This window comes from Nerophis ophidion, linkage group LG09, assembly GCF_033978795.1.
Source record: "Nerophis ophidion isolate RoL-2023_Sa linkage group LG09, RoL_Noph_v1.0, whole genome shotgun sequence".
NCBI classification, from domain to species: Eukaryota; Metazoa; Chordata; class Actinopteri; order Syngnathiformes; family Syngnathidae; genus Nerophis; species Nerophis ophidion.
In genome coordinates, this window is record NC_084619.1 from 53,951,393 (window position 1) to 53,963,434 (window position 12,042).

General features: G+C 42.1%; 1 protein-coding gene across 1 annotated transcript; it reads left to right on the top strand.

Annotated features, from left to right (window-relative positions):
- Positions 1–1,146: 1,146 nt before the first annotated feature.
- Positions 1,147–9,602, top strand: fbxo5 (F-box protein 5). The gene is made up of 6 exons (XM_061911261.1): positions 1,147–1,303; positions 3,038–3,590; positions 5,376–5,546; positions 5,632–5,722; positions 5,797–6,006; positions 8,932–9,602. Exons 2-6 carry the CDS (start codon positions 3,049–3,051, stop codon positions 9,190–9,192), a joined length of 1,275 nt encoding a protein of 424 aa, XP_061767245.1. The 5' UTR covers positions 1,147–1,303; positions 3,038–3,048; the 3' UTR covers positions 9,193–9,602.
- Positions 9,603–12,042: the final 2,440 nt, after the last annotated feature.

Genomic DNA, 12,042 nt, shown 5'->3' on the forward strand with positions numbered 1-12,042 from the left:
CTCTGAGCACTCCCCACAGGACTTCCCGAGGGACACGGTCGAATGCCTTCTCCAAGTCCACAAAGCACATGTAGACTGGTTGGGCAAACTCCCATGCACCCTCAAGAACCCTGCCGAGAGTATAGAGCTGGTCCACAGTTCCACGACCAGGACGAAAACCACACTGTTCCTCCTGAATCCGAGGTTCGACTATCCGGCGAAGCCTCCTCTCCAGTACACCTGAATAAACCTTACCGGGAAGGCTGAGGAGTGTGATCCCACGATAGTTGGAACACACCCTCCGGTCCCCCTTCTTAAAGAGAGGGACCACCACCCCGGTCTGCCAATCCAGAGGTACTGCCCCCGATGTCCACGCGATGCTGCAGAGTCTTGTCAACCAAGACAGCCCCACAGCATCCAGAGCCTTAAGGAACTCCGGGCGGATCTCATCCACCCCCGGGGCCTTGCCGCCGAGGAGCTTTTTAACTACCTCAGCGACCTCAGCCCCAGAAATAGGAGAGTCCACTACAGATTCCCCAGGCACCGCTTCCTCAAAGAAAGACGTGTTGGTGGGATTGAGGAGGTCTTCGAAGTATTCCCTCCACCGATCCACAACATCCGCAGTCGAAGTCAGCAGAACACCATCCGCACCATACACGGTACACAGATAATAACAATTATATCAAAATCAAATTACAGTATGTTATTTATGTAGTTTGATCATATGCCCACATATGTGGTCCTCTCCAAGGTTTCTCATAGTCATCATGGTCAACGTCCCACTGGGGTGAGTTTTTCCTTGCCCTTATGCGGGCCCTACCGAGGATGTTGTTGTGGTTTGTGCAGCCCTTTGAGGCACTTGTGATTTAGGGCTATATAAATAAACATTGTTTGATTTATTGATGTGAGCTGAAGAAAGTTTAAAACAGGCAGCGCGACTCTTCGCGATAAACTGCGCATGCGTCACACAGTCTCGCTTGAAAAGAGAGGAGAGAGAGAGAGCGCGCGTGCACGTTATACACTACGAGCTCGTGATTGGTTGAACGTTTAAAAGGTGGAATCACCCGCCTTCAACTGCGCATGCGCTTTCCCGCTGAATTCCGCCCACTTCCGCTGGCGCTCTCCGCTGCGGCCGCTGATTGGTCAGATATTTAAAAGGTGAAACGCCCGCCTCACATTGGATGCTTTTGCGCCGAATTCAAAAGGGAAGAGGGAAGACTTTCTGTGCATTACTGGACACTTTTTGTTTTAGCCCCACAACGCCGGAGAGATCGCAGAAGCACACGAAAAAACAAAGGACGAAACATTTAAAAAAAGCATTAAGGTGAGTGACTTTATTTTTATTTTATTTTATTAACAATGCCACTGTTATGCCGACCTCCGTCCTAACATAGGAACCCTTTCCGGACATTTTGTAACCTCCCTTGAGCTTTATATACTTATATAAATTAACTATTTTGCTTGAACAACATAATACAATAACACGTTGGAGTGTTTTTATTTCCTTTAACGCAAATGTGTGAAGAAAGGTCCTGTTTTTGAAGGTATCGAGTATCGTCTGCTGGGCGCCAAATTTCTGTAGCGTCAAAATGGTCCTAATTCCTTAACACAAATATGACAAAACCTACCGTGACTACATTCAAGACAAAGTGAGAATAGTAACAGTACAAATGCCTTACTTTGTTTAATTCTGCACTAAATAATGCCTGCTGAGGTCGGCAGTAAGTTAGCTTGGATGCTAACAGATATGCTATGCTGACCTTTTTTTATCAACGACTAAATGGTAAATGGGTTGTACTTGTATAGCGCTTTTCTACCCCTTTTTAAGGAGCCCAAAGCTCTTTGACAGTATTTATACATTAGCACATTCACACACTGACGGAGGGAGCTGCCATGCAAGAGGCGCTCACCAGGACCCATCAGGAGCAAGGGTGAAGTGTCTTGCTCAAGGATACAACGGACGTGACTAGGACTAGGATGTAGAAGGTGGGGATTGAACCAGTAACCCTCTACCAACTTCGACACGCCGTCCCCTACCTGTTTAGCGCTTTTCTACCTTCAAGGTACTCACAGCGCTTTGACACTACTTCCACATTCACCCATTCACACACACATTCACACACTGATGGAGGGAACTGCCACGCAAGGCGCTAACCAGCACCCATCAGGAGCAAGGGTGAAGTGTCTTTCCCAAGGACACAACGGACGTGACTAGGATGGTAGAAGGTGGCGATTGAACCAGTAACCCTCAGATTGCTGACACAGCCACTCTACCAACTTTGCCACGCTGTCCCCTACTTGTATAGTGCTTTTCTACCTTCAAGGTACTCAAAGCGCTTTGACACTACTTCCACATTTACCCATTCACACACACTGATGGAGGGAGCTGTCATGCTAACCAGCACCCATCAGGAGCCAGGGTGAGGTGTCTTGCCCAATGACACAATGGACGTGACTACGATGGTAGAAGGTGGGGATTGAACCAGTAACCCTCAGATTGCTGGCACAGCCACTCTACCAACTTTGCCACGCCGTCCCCTACTCTTATAGCGCTTTTCTACCTTCAAGGTACTCCAAGCGCTTTGACACTACTTCCACATTTACCCATTCACACACTGATGGAGGGAGCTGCCATGCAAGGCGATAACCAGCACCCATCAGGAGCAAGGGTGAAGTGTCTTGCTCAGGACACAACGGACGTGACGAGGACTAGGATGGTAGAAGGTGGGGATTGAACCAGTAACCCTCTACCAACTTCGCCACACCTATAGCGCTTTTCTACCTTCAAGGTACTCAAAACGCTTTGACACTACTTCCACATTTACCCATTCACACACTGATGGAGGGAGCTGCCATGCAAGGCGATAACCAGCACCCATCAGGAGCAAGGGTGAAGTGTCTTGCTCAGGACACAACGGACGTGACGAGGTTGGTACTAGGTGGGGATAGAACCAGGGACCCTCGGGTTACGCACGGCCACTCTTGACTATCCCACTTTTGGCACCTTTCACAAGGAATAATGTAAATAACCACTGTGTATGTGTGTTGCATTTTATAGATAACGCCAGCATGAAGTGCCCACAGTATGACATAGCCATGGTCAGGAAGAACATGGACAAAGGTTCCCCAGAGAAGTCCTTGGACCTCCATGTTAAAGAGTCCCCTTCCAAAGAACCCCGGGCCCTTAAACCCCAGTGTCCCCCCGGTGATAAACTGTCCATCGTGCACGACGACACAGTCGGAGTGGTCTACGGCAAAGAAAACCAAACCCTGAGAGAGCATGCAAGGACCTTGGAGGACAGCGGCTACCTGTCCTTGCACACTAGCCAAATTGAGGAAGAACACGACCACGGCCATGCAAGGCTGCCCAAAACCCCACTGCAACCTCCTTTGCTCCCATCGCCCAAAAAGTCACCTATTGGCACCAATTCCAACTGCCGCCTGACGGTGGTGACCGCTTCCACCCCGGTGGAACGCAGCGGGCGCAAAGCACTGACCCGCTCTTTGTGGTCCACCCCGTCAGAGCACCACGGCAGCCCCAACCTGCCCATCGTAAAGTTCCAGCAGGCCGTATGCGAAGAGCTCGCCAAGAGTTATAACAAGACAAAGAGGTAATGTGTCTACTGCACTCGGGGGGGGGGGGGGGGGGGGGGGGGGGGCTGTTTGTTCTTTGTGTTGAGAAGCTGCATTCCAGAAAAGTGTGGAATTTCAGAGCGCCGGGGTAGGCTAGATGCGGCAGAATTCCGCGTAAATTTTTGCGGTCACTTGCAAAGTAGGGACACAGACGCACCGAAACAATAGAGTTATTGCTTCTTCTGCATTGTACTCAACCAACTTTTTCTACGTATTCACTTAAATTCGGTGTTTAATGATACCGTATTTCCTTGAATTGCCGCCGGGGCGCTAATTATTTTAAAACCTCTTCTCATTCCTGCGCTTATCAAAGGCATGCGGTAAAATTCAGTATGCGCTAATTATTTTAAAACCTCTTCTCACTCCGGCACTTACCAAAGGCATGCAGTAAAAATTATGAGTGTGATGTAAGCTTGGACCTTAAATCCTACTGAATAGCTCTTAATCTTCTCTTTATGCGATTTCAAATTACCGGTATTGAAATCAGCCCCTTCCATTTTGAAAATGATTACAGAGGAAGTGTCACTCGTGACGTCACGAGTTTGACCAGGCGGTAATACTAAGCATGCGCTAATTATTTAGCGAAGCGAGTTTGACCTGGCAGAAATTCAACGAAGGCGCATACTATATGCCCTGCGGCAGTTCTAGGAAATGCAGTATTTACAATCAAAAAATTTTCTAAAGAATTGGACAAATTGGTTTTGAATTTTTTTCACTCTGTCCAAACATGTTAAGGATTGTCTTAAAGGGGCCCTAATCAAGCAAAACTTTTCTTGCATTTGGGATCTGCGTAAGTCTTGAACATTTGAAATCAAATCGTCGAGGCATTGCAAAGATAATTATAACACAATCTTGCCTTCCTTCATCCTTCCTCTAAACATTCCATTTTGAATTTGCCCCACTAGGGACTTTTTTTTTTTCCCAATGATGACATATGGTAAAGCTTTACCTGAATTGTAGTGGTTGTAGTCCGATGCTATATTCGATAAACTTCTTTTTCTCTATCTTGGTGTGGGGAAGACTGGCTCATACATCCACGTGCACGCTGTGAAAAATTGTCTGTTTCTCAGCTGTGGTCCGTATGGGCTGCAGCGGTACTCAGTGGTGATACTTTACCACCAGTTGTGGTAGTAATGACAATATCAAACAAACAGAAGAAGTGTGGAGCTTAAGTGATAAGAGACATTTCTTAAGTGCAAAAAATATGACTAAAATGGTGAAGCTTTGTGTACATTTGCACTCAAATTGATATTTATTGTCAATTTTATTAGAATATATTAATTTTAGCACAGTGTAAATGAATTGCTGATCAGTTTGATTCCTTTCTTTTGCAGTATATTTGATTCATATTTTGTAATCAGCCTGATCCAAGTTTTGATGATAATCTTTGTGATTAACACATGCTTTCGTATCATTTGACAATGTTTACCCTGTTGAACTTTAAGTAAGTTAGGTACAATGAGAAACTACTATAAAAATCAACAGTAAGATTATTAATTCAGTGTTAATATTTCAGTGGGCCACAGGCTCCCTTTTGTAGTGGAAAAGTAGGGCCCTGAGGTCAAAAATTTTAAGAACCACCAGGAGGTGTTTTAAAAATCATAAAATTACCCTTTTTAGCTCGTAAAATCCTAAGATACTTAAGGAATTAGTTACATTTTTACGGTCTCCAAAGCTACTTCCCAGTTTTCTGGAATTCTGTAAAAATGTAATGTTGGTGTCTCAGTCATGATATTAATTGTGACCGTTTTTTTGGGACTCAGGTACGACTGGAGCGTCATCTCCAAGGTGGCCGAGGATCACTTCTTGCATCAGGTGATCGGGCGCCAGATGGGCCTGGAGTACGTGGACGTTTTTTCATCTCTTCTGTCCAAGAACATGAAAAGCATCCTCGCCAACATCCTGGCTCTGCTCGGAGACCTGGACCTCATCAGGTACATAACATTTTAAACCCGCTGCACTCTGCATGCCTTCGTTCCGCCGTTGCTTTATTCACGTTTGTTTTTTTTGTAAACACAGCTGCAGGAAGGTGAGCAGGACATGGAGGAAGATCATCTGTGAAGACAGTGCTGCTCTGAGAAGGCTTGCGCAAGCTGAGCAGACACTTCAGGTGAGGACAGTGTTGCTGTGTTGTCTGTCACTGGTGTGTTCACTGCAGAGGTACTGACAACTTCTTGTCCTTAGGAGTCCATTAGCTCCTCAAAGCTAAAGAATTGCGGTCTGACGAGGGACCTGAGCATGTCCAGGGTGGTGATGTCCTGCATGCAGAAAGTAGCCTCCCCACATTCTTCGTCTTCCTTGTCGACAAGCTGTGGCGTCAACAGACGGACAACCCCTGAACAGAAAGGCAGCAAGTCTACCTCACAGTGTTCTCGCTTCGACGAATTCATGAAGGTTAGAAACAATTTTTGTTGATACATTTGTCCCCAGAAGTATTTTGGGGGCTGGGACAATTCACAAAATCCACAGTTGGGTTGTTATCACTTGGCCTGCAATGTTTATAAAGATTAGATTGTATATTCTTGTCGTGTCCAAAGTGCAGCTCGCTGTGGATATTTCTTTTCGGGCTGCTCGAGCCACATTGTAAAATGCAAAACAGAGCAACATTAAAAAGGGGTTGGGGGGGTCTCAAACCAGTGAAATATAACAAAAAGTTGCAATGCTGACTGTAGTAACAAATCTGCCATGCAGCTTGTTTTTCCCCTTTTTTAAAACTTTCATTGTTCAAAATATAATAGGGGGTAAAAAATCAATATTGTTATGAATTATTTACCTGTTCAAGGCTTTAATTACTTCACATCAAATATTCATCTCAGAAATATTTATTGGGAGAATATTGCACGTTTTGAGGGTTTGCCATAACAAAAAATTTAAAATTTATGGTCGACTGATCTGAAGTTGTCTAATGATTTGAGCGGAGAGTAAAATAATGTAGGACTTGATTTTAACACATTTTTTATAATCGTCTTCGCTCAAAAATAACAATTAATTTAAATAAAAGTTAAGAATTTACCTATTTAAGGCTTTGATTTATCTGTGTTGTCCCTGCGATGAGGTGGCGACTTGTCCAGGGTCTACCCCGCCTTCCGCCCGATTGTAGCTGAGATAGGCACCAGCGACCCCAAAAGGGAATAAGCGGTAGAAAATGGATGGATGGATGGGCTTTGATTTCTTCACATCAAATATTCATATTTTTGGATATTTTGCATGGGAAATATTGCACATTTTTAGTGTTTGTCATAGTTAACAAAAATAAAATAGACAGTTGATCTAGATATTTAAGCAATGAAAGTAAAATAATGTATGACTTGATTTTAATACTTTTTAAGACTGTGGCCCCTTTAGGTCCCTATGAATATTGGTGGGATTGTAGGGTTTTAGCTTTCATTGCTTAGAAAATAATGAACCAAAATGAATTCCATTAATTGACTTATATAAGGCTCAAATTACTTCACATCATATTTTCTACTTCATACATTTTTAAGCGGGAAATTATAACAAAAACAGCATAACCTTGATATTGACAGATCTAAAATTGATCTTGAAATTTTAGTAAAACTTTAAATATTACTTATTTTTAATGTTTTAATGGTTGAGAACAATCCCATTCTCCGGGGGCAAACTTGAGGAGAGCCCTAAAGGTTAGAAATATAATATTATGTTGGGTTTGAAAATGAAAAATATATATCAAAATGGCCCCCGCATTCATTGATCTTTCAGTGTGCGGCCCTCAGTGAAACAAGTTTGGACACGCCTGTTATTATTCTGTTGCGTTGATTTAATAATTTTGAAAGGAACAATTATTTAGCAAATTTAGACCACACAGACCTCTCGAAACTTTATATATGTGACATAGTTTCCGCTCGGCCAAAGCGAGGGAAGCCCGTATGAGAGCGGTGGTATTTAATCTGTTTGGCAGCAAATAGTGGAGATTTTTTTTTTTTTAATCAAACAAATATTTATTCATGCACGTGTTAAAACAATAGTTTCACTGTTACTGATGTGCATTAAATTGAAAAGAATGAAAGTTTTTAGCAAGCAAAAATTCTTTATTTCAACTACTTCCTTTTAATATACAGATTGGGGTTATAAAAGGGCAGCACGGTGGAAGAGGAGTTAGTGCGTCCTGGGTTCGATCCTGCGCTCGAGATCTTTCTGTGTAGAGTTTGCATGTTCTCCCCGTGACGGCGTGGGTTCTCCGGGTAGTCCGGCTTCCTCCAACCTCCAAAAAACATGCACCTGGGGATAGGTTGATAGGCAGACAACATTCACACTATAGCCAATCTGTGTTGGCCATGCGACAAGGTGGCTACCGCCCAAATGCAGCTGAGATAGTGACTCAAGCACCCGCCACAGCCCCGAAAGGGACAAACAGTAGAAAATGGATGGATGGGAGGTTATAAAGTGTTTTTTCCGATACATTGATTGATTACTCGAACAAAATACTTAATTTATTCGTTGAATAATCAACAAAACATTTTAGGGATGTGCTGGTCCATTTTCCACTGATCACTATAGACCAATTTGAATGAATTAGTACTCTAGCTCCATTGCCGATTTAATACAGATTCCCTCTTATTTTGCGCAAATATTTTTGTTAATGTTTGCAAAATTGCGGGTATAATTCCTTGGACACAGGACGAGTTTAAGGGCAAAACCATTGGATTTAAATGAGTATTAAATGGTAGATTTTTCCATTTAAAACCATTTTACATAAACTCCAACTGTTAAAAAAAAGAAGACATTATTTACAGTGTCAAACATGTTTAGAGATTATGTACAGCCCAACTCCCGTGAACACTGTTATTTCCTACCTCGGCCGGTGGATAGTTTTTTATTGGACCCTGGGACTTAATTGAAATAAAACTCAATTTTAAAAGCCAATTAAATATTGAGCATTATCAGCTTATAAAATGTATTCATGGTTGGTGGACAATGTGTCATGAAGATAGACACTTAGTCCAAAAACTTTTGAGGCCATGAAAACCAATGTACTTCATAAAATAAGTCTTAAATGCATATTTGTTTGTAAAACCTCTTGAATGAGAAGTCAGTCAGTTTTTCATAGTTTCTTTTTAAAGAGATTGAGGCAGTGTGTTAGGCAAAATAATATTGTTTTAAGTTTTTGGGACCTTCTATGACAACAAATAAGAAGAAAACTGTAAAAATGGATGGATGGAAATAAGAATATAAAAAAAAAGAAGCAATTTTACAAGAAATTGTGTTGCTAAAAAGTCCCTGATGGTTTTTTGTATCCTATGACTACATTTTTTTTGTCATTTACTGAGTGTGTCTTCTCTTCCTATGCCTTTTTTTCAGGCGGGCAGCAGTCTCAAGCAGTGCCAGTCTTTGCGGCGATGCAACAAGTGCGGGTCGCCGGCCATGCACTCTGCCGAGGTCCAGCGGGCCACGTGCATGAGGTCGTCCTGTCAGTTCGACTTCTGCACAAACTGCCAGGGGGCTTTCCACGGCTCCACCCCGTGCAGGGCAGCGTTTCCTCGATCCCGCTTCGACACCTCCAAGAGCACCCCCGTCCTCCCGGGCAGCGCACAGAGCAAGAGGAACGTCAGGAGGTTGTGATGGTTTCCTTGGCTTTTATTTTGAAAAGTCCTGTTGACAAAAAGACTGTTTTAAACAGTGGAGTCGTTTTTCCGCTCTATTTGAAACAATGCTGTTGGACTCAGACCTCTGTGGTTTGCTCGACTGAATGAACTGAAGCACTTGCTCTGAAACAGGACAATCCGCCCGGCGACTGGGTTTAAAACACACTGTTGTTGCCGTGGACACCAAAAATAACAAAGGAATGCTCACACTTTAAAATGTAAATATTTAAATGGTTTTAATAATGCAATGATTGTAAATATTTCCCTTTTTTTTTCTATTGTTTTTTAAATAAATCCTGTCCTTTTTTTTTTTTTAAGAATGTGTGTTTAAAATTTTACTGTACTCTTTGTATTGACATTCCCTCATAAAATATCTATCAAAACAGATTTTGTTTTGTGATTCATTGCTCAATGATGTCAAATTCAATCAAAAGCTGCATTGTTTATTATTATTAATTAGGGCCTGAGCAGCAAAGCGCTGCTTTATTATTTTCCTCCCACTTAGGTCACATTTATGAGGCCATTAACACGCATGAAAACTCACCGTTTTTTGCAGCTGTGTTAAGTGAAATGTTTTAGTTTTTTGAGATCCTGAACAGGAAACTTTAAATATGACTGCAGCATCCCCTCAGACATTCGTAAAATATACCCCCTGCTACCAGATTTATGAACATCTATCATAAAGACGCACGTAAAAGTCTCAAGAAGCCATATTTGCAAAGCAAGTCAGCCATCTTGGTTTCTGTCAATCAGTTTTAGTCTAAAAACAAGTCATACTTTATTAAACTCCTTTAAGGATCTTTGACCAAATGAGCTGTGGTTTAAAGGAAATATACTTGACAGTCTACCCCAGGGCAGCTGTGGCTACTGATATAGTTTACCCCCATCAGGTGTGAATAAATATTAAGTCCCACTTCTCTGTGACCCCGCGACCCCAAAAGGGAATAAGCGGTAGGAGATGGATGGATGGACTTCTCTGTGAGCGCTTTTAGTGTCTAGAAAAGCGCGGTATAAATCTATGTTATTATAGATGAATGATGATAAACTGCGAAACAAAAATAAGTGGGTATGGCCTGCAGCCAAACTTTGATATGAATTTTTGAAATTTTCAACACAAATCTTGAAAAAACTGGCTAGACAAATTCATATATTGATCATAATTGGTACAATTAATGATAGCACTAAAGTGTCGGATGTGTTAGTACCTAACCGTACTCATTTATGGTAGACGGGCAAAAACTTCTCCCATCACCCGTCAAACTGTCATTTCACTGCTTTAGATGATCAGACAAAACCAATGACTATATATATATATATATATATGTGTGTGTATGTATGTATATATATATATATATATATATATATATATATATATATATCTACATATATAAATATATATATACACATACAAATTTATCCATCCATTTTCTACCGCTTATTCCCTTTTGGGGTCACGGGGGGCGCTGGCGCCTATCTCAGCTACAATCGGGCGGAAGGCAGGGTACACCCTGGACAAGTCGCCACCTCATCGCAGGGCACATACAAATTTATATATACATATATACTGTATGTATATATATATATACATATATTTATAAATATGTATATACATACGTATATATATTTGTGTGTACATATGTAGATACAGTATGTGTATATACAATACATATTTATAATGTAAATGTATGTATATATCTTTATAAGTTTCCCAGGAAGTGGGTCAAGTAAACATGTTGTTTGTTCTATCCTATTTTCAAGTTGCAGGAGTTCCTTCTAATGCAGGGGTCTCAAACTCAATTTACCTGGGGGCCACTGGACGCAGAGTGTGGGTGAGGCTGGGCCGCGAGAAAAGATTTCTTAAAAAAATGTTGCATTCTCCTCAGCATGTCTAGTTGTATAGTGACGTTTTAAATTGGATTTCTTGTGCACCACAACTTTCCATCCATCCATCCATCCATTTTTCAACCGCTTATTCCCTTTAGGGTCGTGGGGGGTGCTGGTGCCTATCTCAGCTTCGCACCGTAACTTTCTCTGTGCAAATAAGACATGTTGGGGTATTGCATCTCCCACCTTTCCTGGAATTGTCTTTGCTCATCACGAACCCTTCTCTTCACTGCAGGTTTTGAAAAAGACATGTTTGGGGTTGTGGAATATATTTGTATTTAGCTGACGCACGGAGAATAATGTTATTTCCGCAATGTGTGTCGTTCCGCTTTTCTCCCTACAACAAACGGCGGTCGGTGGATAATAGCCGGAAAGGTGACGGCTCCCGGAGTGTTATCCGACGTCATATAGAAATATATGTAGTGTTCATCGTGTGAGGCAATGCAAATTAAACAATTAAAAAAAACAAATAACTGTTTCAATTGGTCCAGGTTATCGGAAACTTATTACTGACGGACAGGTGTCGCAGTGTGACTGCAGCCAGGCACGTAAGAAAACCCTCGTCTCCATGGCAACGTCTCCGTCGCTTTCACTCATTTTCCGCTTTTCCACTAACGCAGGGGTAGGCAACCCAGAACGTTGAAAGAGCCATTTGGGACCCAGATAACACAACGCTGTCAAGCACCATTCATTTAGAACTTGCGGGCCGCACTAACATTAAACTTTCATATTAAGTTGGGGGCTGCAAAATAACGTTACGCGGGTCACAATTGTTGTCTGAGACCCCTGCTCTAATGTTATTTCTTCAAAAAGAAAGAGATTATTTAAACGAGTTAAATTTTCTTAGTAAAGAATTTCATTAGGTCAGGGGTCGGCAACCTTTACCACTCAAAGAGCCATTTTGACCCGTTTCACAAAGTAAAGAAAACAATGTGAGCCACAT